This window comes from Netta rufina (genome assembly GCF_964035555.1).
Source record: "Netta rufina genome assembly, chromosome: 20".
NCBI classification, from domain to species: Eukaryota; Metazoa; Chordata; class Aves; order Anseriformes; family Anatidae; genus Netta; species Netta rufina.
In genome coordinates this window covers 2,894,429-2,921,016 of record NC_140144.1, presented here as the reverse complement: position 1 = coordinate 2,921,016, position 26,588 = coordinate 2,894,429, and the positions used below count along the sequence as shown (strand labels likewise).

The window sequence follows — 26,588 nt, the reverse complement described above, 5'->3', positions numbered from 1 at the left end:
CAGGCCAGTCCCTTCTGCACCCGGGCAGCTCAGCCCTGCTGCTCGACATGCTGGGCTGAGTTTTTGAACAGCGACTGCTGCGTGGAGCCAAACCAGCTGAAACGCAACCTCGGGCATTGCTGCCTGGTGGGAGCCGGGCAGGCATGGCGAGGATCAGGTGGGAAACAGGAATCCTCTTGGAAGAGCGCTTCCGGCTTGAAAAGAGGACACATCACACGTCCTTGGTACCTTGCCTATGCTAGAAGTTTTTAATTAAAAGCAGGAAAGCCTTTCTATTTTAGACACAGTGATACTAGCGTCAAGAGCTTTTATAAGCACAGTTTATTCTGGGTTTATATGCATTTCACAGAGCTTGGCAGCCAAGCTAAGCCAGCAAACTCTTCCCCTCCCTGTCGGATTTACTTTGCCACTTGAGCCAGCCCCCATCCGTCACAGCGCGCGGTGCCTGCCCACAGGCGGAGCAGGGACAGCTCGCACATCTTCTAGCCCGACCCGAGGCACAGACAGCTCGGTGAGCCTTTCAGACAGACACGGAGGGGGAATCTCCAGCAAAGCACTGCTTGGAGCACTCAAAGGGTCCCCAAACCCCTCGCAGACCTGCACAAAGCGTGCTCCCAGAACAGGGGCCAGGCCAGCAGAGCCTGGGGAAACCTAACCCCCCCTCCCCAGGGGATCCGGCCTCACCGAAAGGAGCAAGAACTGTCCCTGCAAGCCCTTCTCCCATTGAAGGTGGCAGAGCAGCGGTGGCAGCGCCTCTTGCTCACCCTCCAGTAAAACCCCTGCCTCTGTGGGAACAACCCCCTGCCACCTCCTCCTTTTCTGGGCCCCAGAGGCCCAAAACACACAGCAGCAGCGTGCTGCTTCAGCACTTTGCGAGGGAAAGGCAGCAGGACCGCAGGTTGTTCCCACCCCCTCCCAGCCCCGCTTCTGGAGCAGAGAGGCACGTGTGGAAGTGCAAAACCCCAGGGCTCGGGCGCTGCACTCACTGCTATGAGGTGCTGGGGCTGGCCGTGGGGTGAGGGCTCACCCAGCTCCCTGCCTGCACGGCCCCGAGCGGCCCTGCCGTGGAAGAGCTGCTGCCCCTCGTCCTGCTGCTACCTGCACCTCTGTGAGGCCTTCTGCTGGCACAGCTACGGCAGAAGGGAGAGCAATTCCTTTGCATTTGTAGACAGACAACTAAGTCTGCAAAACTTCTCAAAGGTACCCCCAGCCTCTGCTTCAGAAAGCAAAAAGAGCTACCCTGAAATCACCCCTAAGCTAACAGAGCTACGTCCACAGCAAGGACTTTTATTACTGTTACTATTTCAGCAAAGAAAAAGAAACATCCTCCTTTCCAGCCAGCATAATCACTCTGGAAGGGCTCTGTCACAGTACAAACCAGGCCTTTGATTCTGCCCTGACCTGACAAACTGTTCTTCAGACGCTTCCTTCAGTCACGTTGGCTCAGCCACATCAGCTTAGCCTCAAACGAGCCCTTCAGTTGTTTTCTTAAAACTTCACAAGTCGCATTTGCCCAATCTGTTGTCATTTAAAGTTTGTGCACATGGAAGGAAAGGACGGTCCCCAAGCAGCCCCTGTCAGCTGTCAGCTGGCTCAGCACAGCCCAGGTACAGTAGGGAGAGCTCCTGCTGGGGAAGGAGATGTTAGCACCTATTTGGGGCCGTAACGTTTTGTCAGAGCCCAAGGCAGGGCGCAATTTTAACATATTAGCAAAGTAACCCTTATGTCAAAGCCTCTGAAGCAGTTACAAACTTTCCTGCCCTTACCAGATGGCACAAGCAGGGCAGGAACCCCTCTCCTCACACAAACTGCTGCTAAAATGTTGCACAGCGTGTTAAAGCTGACCCAACTGAAACCCACACATTAATCCTGTGTGGGGGTCTCCCATCAATGCAGTATCATCACACCCCGCTGCCCCAAGGCAGGGAACTTCTGCCCCGCAGCCACAAGGCAGGCCGGCTCCCAGGCAGCTCACAAAGGAGAAAAAGAGGACAGGGTTTAAAATGCACCGAGGTTTCCTGAGGCAGCTCGCTGACACAGACTCCGTGCTGAAGGCAGCGGCCCTGGGAAAGCAGAGCAGAGCCCTCTCCTCGCCTGTGACACCAGCTGGCAGGAGTAAATGAGAGAGGAGGAAGGGCAGGGCAGGCCTGAAAGGAGCCCTGGACTTTGCGTCACCTGCAAAACAGAAAGCGGGAAACCGAAGAAAATCGTCTGCGTGCTGACTGCTCAAAGGCACTGCTCATTAGGTCCTGGCTTCTCCTATTATCACTCCTGCACTCGGTGGCCTATTACAGCAACCTCCTTCCAGCCAGGGACCCATGAATAGGAAGCTCTTTGACATGAGTGAATGTTGCCCCTTAATCCAGTAGGGAGTTCATTGCACAGGCGGAGGACTGCCTACAGCGTGCTCCCAGCACCAGCTGGCTAAGGGGATGAGAGCAAGGATCAAAGCCGGGGCGAAGCCGCAGCATCGCGAGCCTGATTTTCAAAACCGCTCGGGCTGGCGAGCCCTCGCCTTCAAAACGTGGGGAGCGGCCAGGTGCTGAACTCACCGAGGATCCGCTCTCAGCTCAGGGTGCTGAACAGTGGGGAAATCTGTCCTCTCTGTGGCTTGCACGCCGTCTCTTCGCTTTAAAGATCAAAGCTGCATCTCCAGAAAAAAAAAGATGTTACAGATCTGAACAGACAGGAAAAAAAAATGATGAAAAATGCAGTGTAACTTCTGAGGAGAACCACTTCATTCAAAGCCACACGCACACCTTGCTTCCTGCTCAGCATGCAGGCACCAGCCTTCCTGAGGTGAGCATGAGCCTGAGGAAAAACATCGTGGCTTGAAATCTGTGTTTTCAAGCTCACACTGAATGATCATTTCGGGAAACACACAGTCAGATGATTCTCTTTACACTAGAACTGATGGGAACTGGAGTAGCAGCGTCAAACTCGGTGAACTTCTGCTATCCTAAAACTTGCCGAGCGAGGTAAACTCAGTCCCTCAAACTTTAATTTTAGCCCTGCATTCACAGTAGGTCTAAAACACGTAAAAGCACCAGAGCAGACAGGATACGAGAGACCTGCCAAAGGAAGGCAGCAGCACAACCCATCTCTGCAGCGGGGCAGTCAGTGACTGCAGCTCAGCCGCGAGGCGGCCAGAAGGCACCAGCACTGCGGCTCCCCTCTGAGAGCAGGTGAAGCCTCGGTGCTCGCAGAGCTTCTCCCTCACGCACTAGCCCCACAGTTTGGCCAGGAGCTGGTCTGTCCCACAAGGTTTTATCTTCAGCCCACGGGCTGCCAGAGCTCTGCCTGCAGAGGCTGGTGTGGGAGCTCGCTGCAGGCACACGGTGGGGCCCTTCCAGACCCCCAGAGCCCCCCAGCTCCGGGCTCACACCTTCCCCCAGGACTGCACCTCTGTGCCCCTCGCTACCGAGTCAAACAGCCCCTCGCTTCTGCTCCGTCTCACGCTGCAGCCGTGGGATGCCAGCCCCTGCTTTCCCCTGCGCAGAGCACCTAGTGCAGGCTCCACATCCCAGCTGCATTTACAGCCACCAGCTTCCACCCTCTGGCCTCAGAGGGGTATAAGCAAAGCCAGAGCTGGCCCCAGATTTAACTCAGCCTAAGGGGGAGGGGAGGAATTAAACTCCAAAGGAGTCACCGTTCCCTCCCCGTAATCCACGGCAACATCTGTGGGCATTAAGCCTGGCCCTAAGAGCAACGCTTCCCAACGCTCCCCACACGGCAGGCCCAGCCGGGACTGCTGGGAGAAGCCCCCTAACAGGAGGTGTGTGTCTGCATTTCAGGGCCAAACCTGGGCACGAGAAGCTGCGGAGCTGTGGGCTGTGCATCGCCCTGCAACAGCTGAAGGGAGCTGAAGGCAACACCAGGCCACGGAGCCAGGGGACCACCTGTGGGCTTGTGCTTCTCCTGCACCACAGCACCCGGCCATCGGCAGAGCCCAAAGCCAGGCAGGGAGCAGGCCGTGATGTGGATGTGACGGAACCAAGAGCAGGAGGAGAAAAGGCTCGGACAGCACTCAGACAAGGGCAGCCCTGCTGCTGTATGGGTCACACACCGTGCCCACAGCCAGCCCCAGCACGGCCCTTTGGGCACGGTGTGTGTCCTGCAGGGGCAGGGCTGGAGGAGACCTCCAGCAGCACCGGCTGTGACCACCCCGGCATCCACCCCCACCACTGACCCTGTCCCCGGGCACCACGTCCCAGGGCACCCCCAGGGACGGTGACCCCACCAACAACCCCCTGGTGGACCCATCCCAGTGCCTGGCTGCTGCCCGAGCAGAGACATCTCCGCGTTCCCACCCTGAGGCCGTTTTTGGCTGGGACGGGGCCGGGCGGGGGGCAGCCGGGGGGTGGCCGTGCCCTCAGCGTGTGACCCGCGGCCGTGCCCGTGTCACCGACACGTGGCCGTGCCCGGTGCGGGCAGCCCCGAGGCTTTGTGCGAGCGGCCCCGCTCAGCCCCGCTCAGCCCCTACAGCCCCGCACGGCCCCCAGCCCCCCCCCCCCCCGCCCCACAACGGGGCTGCCCCCGGCCCCCGGCGGCCCCGCAGCTCCCCGCTGCCGCCGGGCCCCGGACCCTGCATGGCAGCGGCTGCCCCCGCCCCGCCGCCGCCCCGGGCCCTGCATGGCGCTGGGCAGCAGCAGCGGCCCCGCCGGGCCCCGGACCCTGAATGGCGCCGCCCCGAGCCCCGCCGCTTCTATGGATGGGGGGGGGCGGCCCCGGAACCTGGATGGCGCCGGCGCCGCTCCCCGCCGCGGCCGCCTGTATAGGGAGGGGGGGGGGGGGGAACCCCGGACCCTGCATGGCCCATACCACCGGCCGGGCCGCGGAGGGGTGTGACTTATACAGAGTCCCGGGCCCCCCCCGCACACAATGGCAGCGGCGCCCACATTCTTCCCCCCGGAGGGGCCGGACCCAACCACGGCGCGGCGGGGGCACGGCCCCCTCCCGGCCCGCGGCACCAGGCGGCCGGCGCCGGGCCGTACCACTGCGCCCCCCCCCCCCCACCCAACCCAACCCAACCCAGCCCCGGCCGCCTTCCCTTCGCACCCCCCCCCTCTCCCCCCCCCCCCCGCCCGGCAGATGGACGCCGCCGCCCGCACTCACCTCGGCATCCGCTGTGGCCATGGCCGGAGCCCCGGAGCGTAGCCCCGCCCCCGCGGCGGCTCCTCGCGCCCCGGCTCCGCCCCTCTCCCCTCGTTCTTCTCAATGGAGGCGCTCCGCCCGGCAGGGCGCATGCGCGGCGCGGCATGGCGGCCCCCAGCGCGGCACTCGCGCCGTACGGCAACATGGCGGCGCCCATGGGGTGGGGGCCGTACGGCTGGGGGCGGGATGGGGACGGGACGGGGGGAGTAATGGGGACAGGATGGGGACAGGGACAGGATGGGGACACGGACAGGAATGGGGGTGGGGATGGGGGGAAGGGGACAGGACGGAGGGAGAGCAATTGGGGTGAGATGGGGACAGGATGGGGACACAGGAATGGGGGTAGGACGGGGTGAGACAGGGACAGTGTGGTGACAGGAACAGGAGTGGGACGGGGATGTGGGAGAGGGGGACAGGATGGGGGGACAGTAATTGGGGTGAAATGGGGGCAGGATGGAATGGGGACAGGATGGGGACACGGGCAGGAATGGGGGTAGGATGGAGGCGGGGTGGGATGGGGACAGTGTGGTGACAGGAACGGGGGTGGGATGGGGACAGGGATGGGGACAGGGATGGGAATGGGTGGGATGGAGACAGGCAGCAGCAGGGGTGGGATGGGGACAGGGTAGGATGGGGACACAGGAATGGGGGTAGGATGGGGACAGGGTGAGACAGGGACAGTGTGGTGACAGGAACAGGAGTGGGACGGGGATGTGGGAGAGAGGGACAGGATGGGAGGACAGCAATTGGGGTGAAATGGGGGCAGGATGGAATGGGGACAGGGATGGGAATGGGTGGGATGGAGACAGGCAGCAGCGGGCGTGGGATGGGGACAGGGTGGGATGGGGACAGGATGGGGACAAGGACAGGAACGAGGGTGAGGTGGGGATGGGATGGGGATAGAACAGGACAGGGACAGGGACAGGGGTGTTGATCTCAACCACGCTGGCACCGTCTGGTGGGTGCAGACAGGAGGGGAGTGATGCGGCCGCCCCACAGGTGCCGTGTCCAAGGCGGGGGCTCCAGCGCTGCCAGCGGGTCCCCAGCACACCCCGATCCCCACCGGGGCAAGCGGGGACACCTCTCGCCCTCACCCTCGTGAAGATAACGATCCAGGTGGGAACAGAGCGCTCAGCACGGGGGGGGACTTGGGGACACAGCGACAAACCCCTCGGCCCTGGGCAGCGCAGGGCAGGGCTGAGCATCACCCAGCGGGGCGCCGAGCACTACCCTCGTTCAGCCGCTAATGAGCGATTCCCAGAGCCAGACACCGGCGTCAGCCCCGGGGAGCGGCTCCCTGGGCACCGTGTCCCTTGCCCATGGCCTTTCGGCCGGGTGTCGGGGGTGGCCGTGTCCCCGTGGCCCTGTCCCCTCACGGCCACGTCCCCCCCATGCCTCACACCGGGGCCCGGCCCCCGAGCTCCGCCCGGTGCCGGCCGCTGCTGCCCCCGCCCGGCCGCGAGGCGCCTGCAGAGAGGGGAGCGGCGGGGGGAGCCCGGCCCGGGGGCCTTGCCCGGGGCTGGGGAGGGGGCCCCGAGGCCCTGAGGTGCGAGCGGGGCCCCCAAAGGCCCGGCACAATCCCCCCCCTTCCCCCTCAGGAACGGCAGACGTGGCCTTACAAAAGGAGAACTTTATTTATGTTTTCTGCCCTTTACATTCGGTGGTTAAAAACCCCGGGACACAAACGCTCCCCCGACAGCGTGGTAAACGCGTAAAACCCTTCGTTTGTATTTAAAGGCGTGTAATCAATCGCACGAAGTGTTGGGTTGTACAGAGCCGTCAGAAATGCTGTGTAAAAGCCCGAGAGCTGTGAGGAGAGCCCAGAGAGCCGGGAACCACAGCCACGGGTGCCAGACAAGGACGGGCGCCCGTGTTCAGCGTTCGACCCCATCAGTCCCTCCAGGGAGGAGGGACGGGACGTGGTCCTGTTGCAGACAGCTGGAAATCTATTAAAATACAGAATTTCTGTATATTTGTATTTCTGTATATCTGTTCTGTATATTAAAACACAGAAATAAAAACCAAACAGCCCCAGAGCACCCTTCATCTTGTGTCTGAGAAAGCTTCCTTCCCCAGGCACAAGCAGAAAATATTTTTACAAAACTCCCGAAAGTTCAGCGGAAAGCTAAAAAAGAACCCAGCGTCCACCGAAAAGAACTGGAGGAGGTGTCAAGGCAAAGCCCTTATGGCCCTCCCAGTGCTGGCAGCCCCATGAACTCAGCTCAGGGCCCGGCTCCCTGTTCACCCCGTGAACCGCAGCCCCGGCAGGACGGGAGCCGGCCGAGAGGCTGCAGACAAAGGGAGGCAGCAGAGCTGCAGCGTGCTGGGGGACGCGCCCGCAGCCCGCGGACAGCTTGATGAAGATGGATGGGAGCAGGGCAGAGGCTGCGGCCTCCCCCCAGCCCCACAGCATGCAGGTGGGGAAGCAGCAGCAGGTGCCAAAGCGGAGCTTGGTGGGACACAAGCAGCGAGGAGGAAGCCGCAGCTATGGAGGCTGCACGTGTGGAGAGCAGGACAAGGACAAAGACATGCCGGACAAAAAAAGCAGCAGCAGTAGAAAGGGGGTGATGATATTTTTGGTATTTTCCATTGAATGCTGAGTTTGGAAACAATTATCTCACCAGCTTTGCTCACACCCCGCCATTTCCCCTCCCCATTTTGAACAAGACGAACAAACAATTGCTTTAAAAATTGAGCCAGGAATTTAAATGAATTCCTACATACTAACGTTTTCTACCCAGAGCTGGGTTCAGAACCAGATTTTTTTGGTCTTTATTGTAGAAAAAAGAAATTCCCAACTCCTCTTCAGAAAGAGGAGTCGGGAATGAGGGGCCTACAGGAGCTCCCCATGACTTGAAGAGGTTGAAACCAGAGAGGCTGCAGAGAAGGGGCAGCAGCAAGGCAGAGGACAGGAGGGACAGAGCTCTCACCCCTTCCAGAGGGGCACATACACCCAGCCATTGCTTTTCTGCCCCCAAAAGTACTGCTCAAAGTACTCAGACCCTGAGGACCCTGCTGCCACAGCACCCGGTCACAACTGCGGGTAGCTTTAGGAGGAGGAGGACTCTTCCTCCTGCAGTCCTGAACCATTTCTAAGAGGTCCATGAAACACAAACAAGGCTCTTTACATCAATCTTCAACCCCCGCCACAGGGCTGGGATGGGAATGTTGGAAACCACAGCGCTTTGCCAGTAATTTCTGTGCATTTGCACAAGAGCACGGCTCTCACAATGTCAGGGTGCCACCCTAGGGTGCCACCCTCCTGCAGCCCGGCCAGAGTTGGCTCACAGGACTTGGTAGTTTCTCCCTATGGGAGCTACACGTGCCCAGCCCTAGCACCCAGAAGCAGCAGCAGCCACCAGGGCCTTGCCCGACTCCATCCTGTGCCCTCCAAGCCCACAGGAACCCCTCCCCAGGGCAGCGTGCCGCCTGCTCCTTGCTTTGCAAAGGGGCCACTACAGAGAGCTAGAGTCGCTGAAGGACCTGCCAGCTGCTGGCAAATATAAGTTAGGTGAGCCAGCTTGGCAGCCAGGCTCGAGGCCCTGCCCATCAGGAATGTTTCTCATGCCAGGCACAGACCACCAGGCAAAGGGGAGAGTCCTAAATAATAAAAGCTGGGCAGAAGCCTGGGTTGAGCAGAGGCCGAACAAGGAGCCTTGTGTATGAGACAGGTCGTGCCTCAGGCTGCTGGCAGGGACAACATCTAGACAACACCTACATGCTTCAGACATGGTATCACCAAGCTCCGTGGGGGTGGGGAGGAGCCTTCCTTTCCAGTTTGAGTAAGATTCTTCCCAATGACTGTTCAGGAGAGGGCACGGGCTGGCAGCGTCCAGCCCTAGCAGCCGGATCTCGGCTGTTCCACCTCCATCCTCCTGAAGGATGAGTCCCCTCTCCCCTTCCTCCCCAGCACTCCACCTCCTCCTGACCTGAACTCTGCTGAGTAAGAGCCGTGGACCAGCTTGGCAAGCTGCGGCTTCAGGGCACGGTGCTGGGGAACTGCACGCTGCTGCAGGGCAGTGGGGGCTCGCTCCAGAGCTGAGCCAACGCGGAGCCAAGCCCCCTCCTCCTGCTGGAGCCGGGCGCGCAGCACGGCACCCAGGCTGTTTTCCCAGAGCTGCCTTGGCAGAAGTCACCACCTGCCCGGTGAGAGCAAAAAGCTTGCTTCGTTTTGTAAGAAATCAGCAAGGTGCAGTCCTGGATTTGGCATGAACAGGCAGATGGGTAAGCATCAGAAATGGATGAAAGAGCACAGCAGTTCTCTTCGAATAATTTATTAAATACAGCATTAAAATTTGTATTTATGAATTCAATCATTAAAAACAAAACTTTATCTCATATATATATATATATTTAGGGACAATGACAATCATTCTTTCAACATTGGTGCATGTTGTGCCAGCACTGCTCAGAACGGCACCTTCTCTACACTATCCTTAAAGCAGTTCAACACTTTTAAAATAAAATAAAACAAAATAAAAAGCATTTGCAAAGGAAGAGTGCAAAGCAGGGCTTGTCCCCAGCTGCCTGCCAGGGCTGTGAGGAGGCAGAGGCTGTGGCGCTCACAGCGGGTTTGTTAGATATTGCCTGCCCAGCACGAGGAAGCGTGGGGACCAATTCTCAGAGGTGCCAAAGGTGCAGTCTGCAATTTCAGCCTTGGCTGGATGCCTACAGCTCTGAGCTGAGTATCTGGTTTGTGGTTTCCTCAGCTTGGGCAGTCAATACTAAAAAGCTAGACAACAAGGGGTAAAAAATAAAAAAGCACAAAAGAAAAAAATGTTGTTTTCAGTACACCAGCTTCTTCCCCTGACCTGCCAGGTCCAGCAGAGGCTGCAAATGAAGCGTAGCAGTCGGTGTTCCCACTCACTCGTTTTTGCATCCTGCTGTGGCTCAAGGTGGCTCAGGAGGCGAGCAGCAAACCAGTACCAGCCCACAGAGAGCACCATCCCCAGGCCACGTGCACCGGTGTGGCACCACGGACAGAGAGGCTGCAGGCTGAGCCTTGAGGGAGGCTGATCCCAGAAGGCAGGGCTTCCACGGATGGGGTCCTCGGGCAGACGCAGAGGTAGCATCAGACAGACTTCTGTAACTTGATTGTCGTGTAATTCTGGCCTGCCTAAGGCAGCAGCAGCAGGGATGGAGAGGGTATCCTGCAGGAGCAGGAGATGGGACGTGGGACCTGACTGGTACTGGTCATCCTCGCAGCAAGCAAGGACGGTCTGTCTCCTGCAGGGCTTCTGAGAAATTACCCTTGCTGAAAAGGCTCCCCGCTGCCAGGGGCCGTTCTCCACTCACCGCTAGCAGGCAGCAGTCCAGCCCACCACCAGGGGACCAAAGGCTGCTGGTCACTCACCCCACCACACCGGTACAGCGAGGGCTTGTGCTTCTGGCTCTGTAACAGTCCCTGGCCTTCCAAACCTGTTTACTCCAAGAAACCTGTTTCAGCTACGCTTGAGACCCACGAGGACAGGGAGGGAGGGCTGCCTAAAGCATTTCCGGAGAGCACATGGCCCACGAAAGGAAGTTCACACAGCCCTGCCTGCAACCTACAGTGGAGACGTGCCAAGTCAGGAGCATTTCAGATAAGGCATCGCAGGTGCTTTGATAGTAAAGCAGTTAGTGTCGACTACAGTACTTGAAACACAGGCTGCTGCAGAGGGCATCCCTGGGGCAAAAGCACTTCTCCAGCACCTGATGCAGCAGGAGATGGTTCAGACCTCTCCTATACAAACACACATACACACACGGGCTGCTTTGGCTGCCCTTTTGTTTGTTTTTTCCCCTCCCAAGAAAGTGACTCAAAAAGCCCAGGCTGGGATGTGCCATTTACCCTGCCAAGCAGCCACAGAGATAAAAAGACGCCTTGTGCTGTACCAGACTTTGCAGTAGGCCGGTGAACCATCGCGCCAGCGGGACGCGAAGCAGGGGAGGCTAGTTGCCGTTGCTGATGCTGGAGTTGGCACTGCTGCAGCTCTGCTCGTAGGATGGAGGCGCCTCTGCAGGGGAAAGACAGAGTAAGAGTGGTTACAGTGGGAGTTTGGGAGGCTCCCTGCACCCCGCTCTGTGTAACTCAGTGCTCAGCAAAGCAAGCTGCTGACACATGCACGCAAGCAATCTCTCCAGGACCCCATAGCCTGCCCCACGAGTGACATGTCCGAGCATCTCTTGTTAGCCCAGAGCTAACAGACGGGTTTATTTGGCCAGGATCATGCCACACCGCTGTTCTCTGCCACCTCAGGCAAGCACCACTCGAGGAATGCAGCCTGCTGGGATTTCCCCAAGCTTTTCTGTCCTGGACAGTCTCTCAGCGCCCGCCCCCACAGCTTCTGTCTCCAGACCAGATGCAGGCCCACTCCAAGGCAGACATAAGATTTCAGTTACATCACTTTCCTGGCTCTGCTCCTGCCAGCCTCGCCACAAGCCAAGAAGTTTTTATATCTGTGGGAGGCTGAAAGCTCATTTCAGAACAGGGAGATCCTCTCACGCTGAGCCTAGGGCAGCATGAGCATAGACGTGGGAACGGACAGCTGGCTGTCACAGCCATGGGAGGGGACGCCTCTGGAGAAGGCAGGCAGAGAGATCTCACGATCCCCTCTGAGTTCAGCCCCACTGGGCTGACATTCCCATGCTCCAACCTCTTCAGCTAGCAAAGAGACTCTCGTCACAGCAGACATTTGCTATTGCACCGCCAGCCTGTTCAGGCCCCAGGAACAGGATGCTCACCGTACGGGTAGCCCCACGTGCTGTACTCTGGAGGCAAAATGAGAGAGCTGGCAGTGGGCACGGGCACCACGTTTCCCTCGGCGTAGTAAGGGACAGTGGCTCCCGTCGAGAGGCAGAGCGTGGGGTGGTTCGGGGAGCCCGTCTGCTCAGAGTCCGCTTCCTGGAAGCTCAGTCCTGGGGCGTAGCTGAACGGCTGCTGCTGGGAATGGCTTTTGGTGGGGATCAAGACATTGTCCATGGGGTGATAGCCGCTGGCAGCCTCCTCCTCCTCCGGGGGGGCGCTGGGGACCACTGCGGATGGTAGGTGCTGCACAGATCGGGAGGGGCTCAGAGGGACCCTGTTCACTGCGATGTTACCGATATAGATGGGAAGGGTGACTGAAACCTCTGGTGACTTGAGGGAAACCTGGAAAAGAAGGAAAAACAGTGGCATCCTCTGTTGTACATTGCACAGTCAGCCTCACCTGACAAAGCCTCCCCCACCCCACACATCTGCTGAGCTCAAGCAGCCGAGCTTGATGCAGAAGGGAGCACAGTAACACAAGGACAGCCTCACCCATAGGCACTGACCAGCAAAACGAGTCACACCAAGTTCCTCAGCAGAGCTGCATCTCCCCCGACACGCACAGGGTCCCCCCCAGCCCAAGAACTTATTTACTGAAAGGGTTGTGAGGCATTGGGATGGGCTGCCCTGGGAAGTGGCTGAGTCACCATCCCTGGAGGTCTTTAAAAGATGTTTAGATGTAGAGCTGAGTGATATGGTTTAGTGGAGGACGGGTTAGTGTTAGGTCAGAGATTGGGCTCAGTGATCTTGGAGGTCTCTTCCAACCTAGACGATTCTGTGATTCTGTGATCCTGCCAGAGCATCAGGGTGCTCACCTGGATGTAGTAGTCGATGTGTATGAGGCTACAGCCCTGCAAAATGGACTGGGGCAGTGCTGGGACGAGGATCTGCTCCTTCCATTCTGCGTGTTTCCAGGCTTTCACTCCTGAGCCTTCCACCTCCGCGATGGTCCTCAGGTCGTAAATCCAGCGCTTGGATTTGTAAGCCACTTTCTGCGCAGACAGAATTAAACACAGCTAGCAGGAGGACTGCAGATGTTCTTCTGTCTCCCACAAGTGCAAGGCAGGACACAAAACCACCCAGCTGCTTTGTCAAATCAGCAGAAGTACAAACCTAACGTGCATGTTACAGGGCAGGATAACCCACTGTTACACAGTGGGCTGAGTCGGTATAAGCACGTGTCCTACCACCTCCTTCCCCAGGAAGAGGGAGAGAAATGAAGTTAAGCAGAGGGCTGCACTCCTCACTGCCACCTCTCAGCTACATGCAAAGAGATGTGCACCGTGGTGAGACCTGCACCAGCCTCACAGCAACCTCAGGGAGGTGGAGTACAGCCCAGCTGAGGGATCGTCCTTTCAGCTTACCTGGAGCAGGCTGGCCACCACAGCCCCGGTGTCCCGGCCCGATTTGTTCTCGATGTCTGTGCGGAGCTGGATCACCTGCCCCACGATGTACCCTTTCAGATCTGAGGTGGCGGTCAGGATAACATTGCCACTTTTCACAAGCTTGTAGTTGAACTTCTTGGTGACTGACATCGTGTTGGGCTGCTGCAGAATGACAGAGACAGAGATGATGACCCAAGGGAGTCAGAACACCTCCAGGAAAACGCTCGGATTCAAAACAAGCAGGCAGAAATATTGGTCTAAAAGGCCACGAAGAACCACTGACACAGCACTGCCACAGACAACAGGTCTCACTCCTCCATCCCCCCAGTCGTGCTGTCCTATCAGCGTCTCTTCCCTTCGGAAAAAGTTCCCCAAACCCAGGTCTCTACAAGTAGGTACTGGTCCTAAAATGCTCTTGGCAGACATCTCACTCAGCATGCTGAAAATTCACCTACACCATTCGAAATAATGTGTGGAGGAGCCAGAAATCACAGAGAGCAGGGACAGAAAGCAAGACAGGATAAATCAGGAGCAGAAGCCCTCATCCTGTTCTTGCACAGCAGGACGTGCAGTCAGAGAGGTGCCCAACCACACAGTTATTCCCACACTTCACATGTGGCAGGGACGAGCACTGAAGCCTTGCTCTTACCTCGATATCAGGGATGTCATTCAAGTTGAGAGGGCAGAGGACATAGAAGATCTTGTTGCACTTGTAGTCCTTGGAGAAGCGCGGTGTGTCTATCACAGCTTTCACCTGATGGAGGACCTTGCCAAAAGGGCCTTCAAACGATGTAGGAGCAGAGGCTGGAGTCGAGAGAGAGAAAAAGAAAAGGCATTGTGAGACTGAGTCAAGCCACACATTGACAAACTTGAAACAACTTTCCTCTTCACCTCAAGTATCTCAGAGCAGAATTCCCCAAAAAGGGCTGAACACATGGGTCACCCAGTGACTGTGCTGTGACCTCCTCGCAGGAGGCACCCCCACACCACAGCAGAACGTGCTGCGGGCAGGATGGACGGCCAGGAGCCCCCCTGAGAGCCCTTAGGGACGCTCGGATGTGTCGGAATCCAGCACATCTGGGCCTTGCCGCCAGCTCCCCTCTACCCAGGGCTCAGCACAGCTCCCGAGGCGGGCAGAGCCATGGCTCACAGGGCAGAGCCTTCAGCTGGTCGTCTGCATCGTACCTGGCAGCAGGAACTGGAAGGAAAAGTTGTGCTCCCCAGCTGAAAGGACTCCTGTGGGAAACAAGAGGAAGAGGTAAGGGGCAGGTCATCACCTTGGAAGGGCATTTCTGGAGCACGAGCTTCTGGTGAGAGAGGCCACTGCCAGGGGAATGCCACACAACTCCTTCAGCTGCCTTCACCCCACCGACACCACCACGCTCACCCTCCAGGCCCAGCGAGCAGCTCACCCGCTGCCACCCACCTCCCAGGTCAGGAGACGTCCCCATTCCCAACGAGTTCTAGGGTAAGACACTCTGGAAATAAAGTCAGCTGGGGCACAGCCGAAGGGATGCTGGTGCCAGAGAATGCTTCCCAGGGTAGTGAGCCCCAGCCTGCTGCCAGGGCATGGAGAGGGGATGCTGAGTCCTTCCCTTGGGCAGAGCCATGCCACGGTGTGGGTGCCAAGCCTGATGGAGAACTCACACCCCCAGTCCCAGCTTTGACCACCCCTGTCCAGAGGAGACCCCTGCTGTCCTTGCAGAGCCACACACCGGCAGCAAGAGGCCAGGCAGGCTGAGCGGGGAGAGGAGCCTGCGAGCAAACCGAGGCCGTGAATTCCCCCCCCCGGCACCGAGCGCTTCGGGGAGGGCTGCGAGCTCCCGGCCCCTGGCTGCAGCCCAGCGCTGGAAGCTCAAACCTCAGTGCTGGTTTTCTTCAGCGATCTCACTCCCCAACAGCAGCCTCGAGGGCACAGAGCAGAGCCAAGACACAGCTAAAACCACAGCTACAACCCCAGGATCCCCCAACCCACCCTCCCCAGCTGGATCCCACACCCCTCCCAGGACAGCGGTGACCCCAAACCGAGCCCATGGCACAACCCAGCAGCGTCGGGCAGCTCCCCAGGCTGCCTGCCATCAGACAGGCACCGAGAAGCAGCGGGCTTTCCACGTTTGTTGGCTGTGTGTACACACCGGAGGGTTTGCTTCCAGCTTGGCACAGCACCAACACGGCCGGGCTGGGGCTGCTGCCGAGGGAGCCGAGGAGAGGTGAGAGGTGGCCGTGCAGGATGGAAGGGGGGGGTTTGCTCATTCCCCTCACCCCACAACACCCTCCTGGTGATTCCTCTCCCGGTTCCCCAGACAGAAGCTGAATGGAGGCTGAATGCAGCGTGCCGGCTTGTCACAAGGTGGAGGCAGAAAGCAACTCAACGCCTGTGCTGCCTCCAGCCACCCCGGGCTCCTGCTCCCTGCTGGGGAGAGTCTGCCTGGGTGAAAGGCAGCAGTGTGGGAGCCTGGTGCCTTCACTGATTATAGGGTAAAGCCTTGCTAACTAACCCGGTGCTCGGTCACTGGCCCAAGATTTTGTGGAGCTCCATGCAAAGCTGTGGCCTCACAGCCAGGTCCTTGCTCTCTGCATGACCCAGGACATGATTTCAGCCTGGCTCCTGCCCAGCCCACAGCCACCAAACAGAGCCGGGCTGGAAGCGAACCTGCCAGCGCTTCGTGCCCTCAGTTTCCAGTTTTAAATGTCCTTAAAATTGCGTGGGACAAGAGATGAAGCCAGCCCCGTGCAGCACCAGGCAGGGGCACGCTGCCAGGCCCAAGCCACTCGCAGGGGATGCGGCTGGGCTCTGGGAGCCACCAGCACTTGGTGGCACCGGTGCCATTGCCCAGACCCCAAACACATCACCCGAGCAGAGCTCATCACAGAGCACCCAGACCAAACCCGAGCACCAGCATTAACTGAGAGCTGCAGCGAGCCAGGGAAACGCCACGAGCCCTGCTCTCAGCTCCGTTAAGCAGGGAGATGCTGCAGGCAATTAGCAGCAGTCCTGGTTTTCAGGCCTGAGCCTTTCCTCACACACCCTCCTTCCCCTGCCACCCCAACAGCCTAGAGCAGCCCCGTGCCAGCCCTGAGAGCCGCCGTGCCCAGCTAACGAAGGGCTGGGTGCTCGCAGTGCCCCAGCTCCCCCCAGACACCCACGTTTCTTGCCCGTAGTGAGAGCGTGGGGGTCACTGGAGCAGGCGGGCTGTGAGCACGCAGCCTGGGCACCTGCAGCCGCATCCAGGAGCCTGCACAGTGGGACGAGCACAACACCTCAGGGCCAGAGCCATTCCTGGGACAAGGGAGAACAAAAATAGAAGGAAAACAGAAGATCCTGACCAAACGGGAGGCTCCCACAAAAGCACGGGTGTGTTCGGGCACCTGGCAGAGCAGCAGGGCTGCCGGGAAGCCCGGCTCCTGCAGGACAGGGGCAGGCATCTGGCAGCAGCCCCACGCTGAGCTGCTCCCGGGGCTCCTGCTCGCCCCTGCTGGAAGGGATCCCCTCGGCACGGGCACAGAGGTAGCTCCGTGCCTGCCTCACCTGGGATCACAGAGCCATTTCGGGATTTGGCCACGTGTCGGGAGGCTTTGGCAGTGGGGAAGCCGGCGACCCCAGTGCACAGACCCCCTGTACTGGGGCAGGGAGGGGACAGCTACCCCTGGGCTCCCCAGCTGGCAGCTCTGCCTCACAGGCTGCGCTCCCATCCCAAACGCTGGCACTGCTGGTTACAAAGGGGACAATCTGCAGCTGCCCCTGTCCCGGTCACCCTGTGGGCACAGGCTGGGCACGGGCTGACCTTGTCCCAGCCACCGCAGTTCTCTCACCTGGAAATTGGCACCAGAAGCCACCCCGGCACCCTGCGAGGGACACGCAGCGCTTGCCCTCGCTCTGGCACAGGTTGGAGGCAGCACGGCCAGGCTGTCCTCGTGCACCACGGCCCCACGGTGGCAGTGGGACACCCAGGCTGGATTCGCAACAGAGACCGCTGCTGGCAGCTGAGAGAAGTCCAAAGGTTTCCTCTGGTGGCCGTCCCAGCACGCAGACACCACCTCAGCCCTTTGGGAAGGCAGAACTGCTTCGGGAGCAGGGGCTTCCCTAAGGACACGCTCCGGTGAGGGACCGGGGTGGCCCTGGCAGCGCACAGCACGCCCCAGAGCTCCCGAGCAGCTTTTAAATGCACAAAGCCAGGGGAAAGGGCCGTGCAGGCCACCCCAGCCTGGCTCAGCCATTACCTCACCCTTCCCTGAAGCTCAAACAAAGGCCACTGTGTATTCAGGCACACAAGCTTTTCCTGAAGTTTACGTTTACGTACAGCTAAAAATACCTTGAGAAAGTCATTAGGCAGCGGAGGCAGCTGGATTAGCAGGGCTCTGCCACGGGGCTGTACCTTTCCTCCCGATAGGAGCTGAGCCAGGGGGCTCGGCTGCTCCCGTGCTGGAAACATCCTCCCTAAAAATTCCTGGAGAGAAAGGAGCTGCGGCCCCGACTGCTGCCACAGCTGGGAAAACAACAAACCCGGAGCAGTGGGGACATGCTAACAGCACGGAGAGCACAGGACGACCTTGGAGATTTCCCTTCTTGCTTCTGCTGCCAGCGGGGATTTGTCAGGCCGCAGAGGGACTCTCCCTTTCTCCGCCCCGCTGGTCCCCTGCCACGTTTGGACAGGGGCCGTTTGCTCGTCGGGAGGAGGGCAGGGAGGGCTTGGTCCATGGTGTGCAGAAGGGAAACTCATCGATCCGCAGCGAGCCTTCCCCTGGGTGCCCAGGAGGTGCCTGGGGTGCAGCTGGGCTCTCCCTGTGCCGTGGAGGGATGGAGGTTCACAGGCTCTCCCCAGGGCCATGCAGCACTCCCTGCAAAGCTCGAGCTGAGCGTGGTCCCGAGCCAGCCCCGGAGCTGGGTGCACCCACAGACAGGGCTGGACGGACCCACCAAGGTCTGCCCGTGCTCCCTGCAAGCCAGCACGCTGCCTCCATCCTGCTCAAGGCACGGGCACTGAGAAAACAGGACGCTCTTGTGACTGTGGGAGGGGAGAAACGGCAGCCTGCTGGTATTTGCACTGCTGAACAAGTGATCGGGGCCGGGCCCCCCCTGCTACAGCTCAGGTGCGCCCGGTGCTGACAGCAATGAGGGCAAGGGCAGCGCCGTGCCCCGTGTTGTGCAGGGAGAAGTGGCAGCAGCCAGGGCTGGGGTGCAGGAACGAGGAAACCAGCGCTCCACGGGTTTTTCTGCAGCTTTCCCGCTGGCAGCCCGTGCAGGCAAGCTGCTCTTACCCTACAGGTGGAGCCAGACCTGTCTGGGCCACGGGTTCAAACCAGCGCAGAGATATCAGCCAAACGCCTCCTGCCAGCTCTGTCCCACAGCCCCAGCAATTCCACCCCAATTCCCTGCAGGGGCCAGGAGCTCTGTGCCTCACAGCACCTCCTGCACCTCCACAGCAGCCTGCCTGCTTCCTGCAGGGTGACCGTCACCGGGACAAAGCCAGTGGGGCACAGAGCTGGAGAGAAGCCAGCAGAGGGCAGGGAGATGCCTCGGCCACCGACACACACACACACAGCCTCAGTCGAGCCTTGTTACTCACCCCCACGAAATCCCACGCTCCGATGCACTGGGAGAGACAGCCCAGACATCTGAGCACGCAGGAGCCTGCGGGGCCAGACAGCTGGAGCAGCAGCGCAGGGTACAACACACCTCAACCCGCCTCGCCAGGCTTCGTCTGCAGCTCAACAAGGGCTAAAAGCATGAATACCTGCTGCATCGCTCCCTCTGCTCCCCATGGAGGAGGGTGCTACCTGCTCCGTAGCTGTAACCAGGAGGTAGGGGTCCTCCACCTGGGTGCAGGAGCCAGCTCCTGCCCCGACCCCCAGCTCCCGGCTGGCACCAGGGGCCAGCAGCCGCTGCTGCTCCAGAGCCCCGACGAGCCGAGCTTTTGGCCTGCCCGTATCTCTTGGTTCTGGTAACAGAGGAACAGCAGGCCTGGCCATATGGCAATTCCTCTCTGGCTACTCACTGAGTGATGCATTAACGCTGCTGGCCAAGGCACGCAGCACGGGCTGGTGCCTGGTGCCCCCGTTCCCCTGCCCGTGCCGATGCGAGCCCCTGCTGCCAGCCCCCCGACACCCCAAAACAAGGAGAGCTCAGCTGGTGGCAGCGCTGCAGACGCACAGCTTGGGATCCCTCCTGAAGCTGTCGGGGTTGGTGTCCAGGTGGGGGCCGGGAGAGGTGCAGGTCAGTGTCTGATATTTTGGAGCACAGCAGAAGGCAGCCCCGTGCCACGCAACAGCAGGCGGGGCCCTGCAGCCCGCCAGCACCCCACACAGCCCTGCCCTCCTCGCCTCTCCTCGCAGCCTCACACTGCAAATGAGGCGTGCACGAGACCAGGGCTCCTCTTGCTCTCAGAGGCGTCAGCCGGGAAGCATTAATCCCGCCTGTGCCAGGGCGCTCCGGGCGACGCGGGGCCAGCGCAGCATTAGCACGAGGACTCCAACTCGGTCTCTGGCGGATTAAGCTAATACACGGGATTACAAACCTCAAAGGAGGGTAAACGCACACATCTGCTGGCAGCGGCCCTGCAGCAGTGCCTCGGAGGGAACAGCCCTGACTGCCAGCACAACCAGACCTGCTGGGGAAGGGCTTGGCGTTGGGCTCAGCCCCTCGGTGGGCAGAGCGAGCGTGTGCGCAGCTCCAGGCTCCCCTTCCAAGCTGCACCGTGCTCACGCCAGGTCTGTGTGCAAGCAAACACGCAGCAGGAACAACCTCCGGTGCTCCCACGTGGCTGGTGCTGCCGAGAGCGACCTTTCTGTAAGGCAGGAGGGGCACACACAGGAAGAAAACACACCGGAGCGCCCAGCAGTGAGGCTGCAGTGAAGGCTTTGCTGCTTACAGAGCTCTGGATCAGCAGTTTTTGGTGACATTTGCAAAGAATTAGTAGGATCTGGCAGCACGGCGACGCTGCAGAAATTTCTGAGGATTAACAGTGATCTATTGAGGCAAGAAACTGGGAAGTGCTGAGGAAGCTGCTGCGACCCACGGCGACTGCAGCTCTTTCCACGTGGTTTTCCTGGGCTGAAGGTGCTGTTACTGCCCCGCAGCCCACAGCACAGCACGAGCATAAGCTGGCACCAGCAAGTCCTTACGGCTCCTCACAGCCCGTCCTGCTTGCATGGTGACTCCTGAGAACAGACCAAGCACCCTACATTGCACCCTTCAGTGCCTGCTCACTGCAGTCATGACGATTTTTAATTCAGCTGGCACAGGATCGTCACCCTGTGCCTGCGGAGGTGGCGTGCCAGGCCAGCAGAGAACCACCCAGGGAAGAAGCGATGCGCAGCTGCCCCCTTTTAGCACTTTGTGCAAGAAATATGCCAGCAGAGGAAGCAGGTGGAGCAGCCAGGAATTCCCCGCAGTGCCGGCTAGCTAGCTAACAAGCTGCCAAAAGTAAGGTCAGCTGGAAATTACAGCCGGCTCTCTGCATGCATTCAGCTCAGGTACAAGGAGGATTACAAGAAGAAGGAAAACACGACCTTTGCACACAGGGGGCAGGCTGTGCGCGCAGTCACACACAGGGTGGCCGAGGAGCACAGCCCCGTGCGGGTCCAGGCATGGGGACCTGCTCCCTCTGGGCTGAACGAGGCCAGAGCTGCCGCAGGGGAGGGGAGAGCAGCGTGAGTGCTCCACAGAGCTGAATTACTCCATTATATCGGGGCAGGAGAAACACCCCTCTGTCTGCGAGCAGCGGGGACAAGCGCTGCTATTTTGTACTCGCTGCCACTGGTGCGCCCGATCTGCGCTGCTGACACCCAGAGCAACCCAGCACCGAGCGCCTGCAGGGCTCCCCCGTCACCACATCTTTGGTTTTCCTCCTCTTGAGATGACGACCTGGGACGCACCAGTGAGCGAGGGTCCGCATCGAACACCCAGACCAAGTGGGAAAGGCAAATCCTCCCCGCCGGGAGGCAAATACTGAGTGCCCCTGTGTGTGAGTGACCTCCCAGCACTGCCCCGTGCCCTGCAGCACACCGAGCAGGAGGCCCCTGCCTACAGCTTCTACGTAAGAAGCCTGAGGTCACTGAACTGCTGGCCTGCGTGGTATTGCGAGGGCTACAGCACGAACCCCGTGCAATCTCCAGCCCTGACTCCTGCTGCCAGCCCAGCTGAGGGCTGCCCGCAAACATGGGGCTGAGACACTCGAGTGGGGACGAGCGGGGTCCTGTGCAGCTCAGCCACGAGCTGCTGTGCTCCCTGGAGGGAGCCTGAGCACCCCGACACTGCTCCGAGGGGAGGACGCAAGAAGAGAAGTTAAGGATGGTGAGAGCGCCTTAAGGAAGTGCCTTACGCTGCCAAGTAGGCTCGTGGGGTATGTCAGGGCCGGCCTCCTTTCTCACACAATACACAACCTTAAAAAATAGATATTAAGAAGTGTGTAGCACAAGTGACAAGTGATGCCACGTAGGACTAGCCGCCCCCTCCCCTAGTTGAGCGCAGAGGTGTGTGGGTGGAGAGCTGCAGAGTCACTCTCAGATATTTAAAGAGCGATCCACGTCCCAACAGTTATGCAAACCTCATCTCCCCTTTCCCCTACGTGTGTGTCCTCAAAGAGCACAGGTTGCTCTTTATTTTTCATCATTATTATTTATTTTGCTGCTCGGGATGTGGAAAGAGAGCACGCAAGTGTCTCATTTGTCTGGCTGAGCCTCCCTCCCTGCTCTGTCCCCCCCGGCACCAGCACTGCTCTGCTCGCCCAAGGCCAGTGGAGCTGGAGACACAGTGGCAGCGCCCTGGGGACACCTGGGTCCTCCCTCACCAGCACCAGCACGGTCTGGCTGCACGAGCCCTCTGCTGGGGATGGTGCCAGCGGGGAGCCAGGCGTCCCCCTGCACCCAGCCCTGCCATGACTATAAAAAAACAGCCCCTGGGTTTTTATGCCCAGGTTCAGAAAGGAGAGGTAACGGCATGGCTGCAGGGGGGGAAGGCAGGGACACAGTGCTGCCCACGGGGACAGGGAGGGATGCAGCTCGGTGGCTCAGCCACCCTGTGCACACATCCTGCTCGCAGTGCAGAGGCTGTTCTCCTGCTTCCCTGCTCCATGGGCTGGGTCAGCGCCAGCCCAGAGGGTTTTTGTTTCAGTATCCACACCGGCCAGTGCCGCAATTGCAAGGGATGGTTTCAAAGCATCCTCGTGGGCGCCCGGCCATTCTGCCTGGGCAAGGGCACAGGACAGACACAGCGAGCCCAGGACTACAAGGCACGAGTTCATCCCAGACACACGAAGAGCAAACACCCTGCAAGCACTGCCCTCGGCGGTGGCCCTGCGCTCAGGAGCAACCTGCCCTCTGCGTCCCTGCTTCCTCAGCACTGGCGAGCCACCCAGGGGGGCTGCTGGCTGCGCTCCACCACCCAGCACTCGTACAAAGCAGGGAACTTGGACAGATCGGGGGGCACCAGGCCTCCACCACCAGCCTGTGCCATGCCGCTCTGGGCTGGGGCCAGACAGCACTGCAACACGCCTCTGCTCCAAGCTCGGTGGTGCTACAGGGCAGATTTCCCCCTCACCGCGTTCACAACTTCTCAGGTAAGTCGCACTCTGCTGATGCTCGCTCCCACCTGCCTGGAGCTGCATCGGCGCTGGAAGACACCGGCTGGCCTCATGCCACCAGCCCCACGAGCAGCGCCCGGCCCCAGTGCCCACACAGAGCTCTGGCTCTGTCCGCTCACGATACTGGGGACGGACAAACAGCCACACCAAACTGAGCAGCACACAATGGTTTGGGTCCCAGAAAGTCAAGAGCAAAACACTAGGGCTTTCCATGATGATTTTGAGTTGGCAATACCAAACTGTGGAGGCTTTTTGGAATGCAGGTATTCAAAGGTGTCAAATTAGAGTGAGAATGTGTGGCTATCAACGCGTTTTCCTTCCATCCTTCCCAGTCCACGCTTGTCCCAGATGCCACAGCTTCCAAGGGCAATCCTGCAGTAACCAACTGCTGAATTGGCTGTCAAAATTCCTCAGGGGCTGCAAAGCTGGGGAACAGCAGCCCCACCTCCCTCCCCGCCTCACGGCTGGCTTTTGCCACAGCTCAGCTCTACCAGAAGAGAACCATCCACAGCATCACAGCTCCCTCACGAATCATTAAATACTAGACACAAATTTGGAAGTTCGCTTTCAGTACAGTTGCAGGTTTAAACCTCTCCAGGAGCCCGCAGTTGTTCAGTCTCCAGCTCACCTACGCTCGATTCCCTCGAGCCCCTCGTCAAGCCTCCAGAATTTTGCTACCCTGACATTCACAGCTGGGCTCTCTGGCTGCGAGCAGCACCGCTTCCAAAAGCAGGCAGGAACATTTCTCATCGCCCTCCCCGGCAGTTTACCTCCCCCTGCAGCCCCTGGGCTAGGAGCCAAGCCAACGGGCGAAGCCAGCCAGCTGCCTCCCTTCCCTGGGACCTGAGCAGGCAGCGCCGTCTCCAAGCGCTGCGAGGATGAGGTCAGTCTCCCCTCGATGCTAAAAGCTCTGCTTGAAGAACTGCTGAGATAGCAGGAGCCGCTGTGTTAGTTTTACCCATTTCCTGTTATTAGATAAAACAGCATCAGAGGGCTGAACTCCTGCTGCCTTGGCCTGTTGCCATGCTGCAATTACCGCCACAGCCGCTGCCTTCAGCAGGTGAATACGGGTGCCTCTTGATTTCCATAGGAGCCAGAGCCCGGCATAAATTAATTGTGGTAAGGTTGACCTATTTAACAGCAGAAAGCCAGCATTCACTCTAGCCCAGATTCCCCAGAGGCTCCGGGTGTCACTTTACCCCGCGGGACAGCGCAGCCCCGCCGCTATCTCCAGGCATCTCGGCCCGCGGTGTGCCGCGAGGCGCAGGGGCTGCTCACGGCGTGCCCTCAGCCTTCCTCGGGGAGGGCAGGCGACATCTCCACCTCCCTGTCACTGTAATCAAACCACTCCCGCCCTGCAACCAGCTCCTGTTGACCGGCGTTGATGAGCATTTTGTGACTTCCACAGACAACACGCACAGAAAGCAGAGCGGGGTGAACCCACAGGGACTTCACAGCTGCTGTGTTCGTAGACATCCAGCAGCAGCAAAGTGGCTGTTGACAGCCCCGTTCCAGACAGCCCAGCACCAGAGGACACAAGCAATGTTTACAGGGGGCTGCCAAGTTCTGCAGCTATTCAGGATGCCTCCCTGCACAGCTCTTGCAGTCTAATATTGGCTCACAGCCTGTGTGCACAGGCCAAAGCAGCCTGTGAAGGGGCACTTCACATCAACGAGATGCTGAGGTCTTGGTGATGCAGTGCTGCAGCCCAGAGCCACCCCTCTCCCCACAAGAAACAGCACAGTCACACATCTCCACCACGCGCTTGTGGACCTTTACCTTTGTCTGCCAGAGACAGCGTGGTGTTGAAGTACTGCTCCTCCACGGTCCAGGCGGTGTCGTTGATCTTGTTGGACACCCCGCAGAATCCAACGCAGCTCACCTTGATGGCTGTTAACAGAAACCACACACGTAAGCACAAGGAAAAAGCAAAACCACAGCTTCAGACTTGTTTCAGAGACTCTGTGGGGCCGCAGGAGCAGAACCTCACGAACACACACAGGGTGGCAAACCAGCATCCCCTCCCAGTACCCACCTCAGCCCCTGCGCTCAGAAACCTTTGTGGCAACGCAGCCCTCCTCCAGCTCACAGCAAAGCCAAACAGCCAGGGCTGGAAGCGTTTGAGATGCCACCCGACCCTCCCAGCCCGAAGAGAATTTGAGCTATGTTTGTGCCTTGCCTTGGGAAGGTCATCCCTGAGCTCTCCCTGCTCGTTGTCACACACCAAGAGACAACCACAGCGCTTCCCCCGCGCAGGGAGGGCACACAGACACATCCCCGCACAGGGTGGGTCACCAGGTGCCCCAGCCCAAATATCTCCTGTCCTGTTCCCAGCAGGTTCTGCAACAGCTTTAAGAGATCCCACAGAGCTCCCTCACCGCGTTCGGTGAACTTTTCAGCATGCACACCCAGGCAGTGCCTCGCAGGAAGCCTCTGGGTGGCCAGTTTGTGCTGGCTCCAGGGCTCCTCTCCTGCTCCACTCGAGGTCCTCTCCCGGAGCACAGAGCACCCCCACTGCCCTGCACGGAGCCCACTCCTCTCCCGTCCGATGGCAGCAGCTCCAGCAGCCTTGGTGCCAGCTCTCGTCCCGCCTCGGGCACACTGCTGAGCCCCAGGGCCGCAAGGGGCCTGCCCCTGTCCCAGTCAGCCCAGACAACCCAGTCAGCTCCAGTGAGACCAAGCCCGGGCTCAGCCACACCACTCCCAGGTTTTCACACGGGAAAGGAGAACTGGGGAAGCTTTACACCCTCCAGGAGGGACAGCCCCCGAACAGGCTCCCCACAGCCTCCCTCAGCCAGTTTGTAGATAACGACCCTGAAAAGCTCCCGGCTAACCACCATCTGGTGCAACTCCCAGATAAGGGAGGGCAGGCAGCCCTCATCCCAGCCCACCGCGCTGTGGTGCTCAGGCGCCCTGTCCCTGCGAGGCAGCACAGCCAGCACGGCCCCAGCTCCCTCCCCACGGCAGGCAGGGACTTGGGGACCCACAGGCAGTGGCCCTGCAGCCCGGCACACGGAGCTGGCCCTCGGCTGCTGCTCCCTGCTGCAATGCCGGGCTCACAGCAACAAACCTCAGGGCTGTGCTGGTCTAAAAGCCCTACTTACAGTTTTCCATCTCAGACACAGGGCTGTCAGCTCCAGGGCTTCTCAGTTAACCACTGAGAACCCAAATTGGTTGGCACTGCCAGCCTGAAAAGGAGGGAAGGCCTCGGTCCATGGAGGCAGATCCTGGGGTCCTGGGTCACCCCCAAGGGCAGCCCACTCCAGCCCCAGTCCCAGTGGTCGCTCCTCCTGGGGCAGGCCATAACCACAGCTATGGACCATGGGTTTGCACGTGGCTCTTGTTGAGGAGATTATCAGCAGAAACTGCTGTGGGCCCACAGCATCCTCCCCTACACCATGGAGGAGGTTTCACCCCTGCTCCTTCACACACCGGCTGGAGGGGAGTGATCTGACCCCAAACCAGTCCCCGAGCTCTTTTGGGACAGCACTGGAGGCCTGGCAGGACCCCCCAGCTGCCGTGTTTCTGCCTATGTGATGTGTCAGGGTAACCAAAGGGCATCACACAACACAGCGAGCAGACAAGCTCCAAGGCAGTTTCACAGCAACCTCACCGGGTTTTGGAGCAGCCGGCTACAAAGCCAGCCCCTCCGCGAGCATCTCGTGACCTGGGGAGAGGAAG

General features: G+C 59.6%; 2 protein-coding genes across 2 annotated transcripts in view; both read right to left on the bottom strand.

The window, feature by feature from the left end:
* The window catches only part of EHMT1 (euchromatic histone lysine methyltransferase 1), a 114,128-nt gene extending 108,980 nt beyond the window's left edge, over window positions 1-5,148 (bottom strand). The window contains exon 1 of the mRNA XM_084299053.1: window positions 5,116-5,148. Coding sequence (XP_084155179.1) covers window positions 5,116-5,136 — 21 coding nt within the window. The 5' untranslated portion in view covers window positions 5,137-5,148. The remainder of the gene's footprint in view (window positions 1-5,115) is intronic.
* Window positions 5,149-6,822: 1,674 nt separating this feature from the next.
* Window positions 6,823-26,588, bottom strand: part of ARRDC1 (arrestin domain containing 1) — a 31,577-nt gene continuing 11,811 nt past the window's right edge. The window contains exons 2-8 of the mRNA XM_084299098.1: window positions 24,687-24,797; window positions 14,512-14,562; window positions 13,976-14,130; window positions 13,306-13,488; window positions 12,757-12,933; window positions 11,878-12,283; window positions 6,823-11,150 (exon numbers count right to left, since the gene is read on the bottom strand). Of these exons, the coding sequence (XP_084155224.1) occupies window positions 11,086-11,150; window positions 11,878-12,283; window positions 12,757-12,933; window positions 13,306-13,488; window positions 13,976-14,130; window positions 14,512-14,562; window positions 24,687-24,797 (1,148 nt within the window). The 3' untranslated portion in view covers window positions 6,823-11,085. The remainder of the gene's footprint in view (window positions 11,151-11,877; window positions 12,284-12,756; window positions 12,934-13,305; window positions 13,489-13,975; window positions 14,131-14,511; window positions 14,563-24,686; window positions 24,798-26,588) is intronic.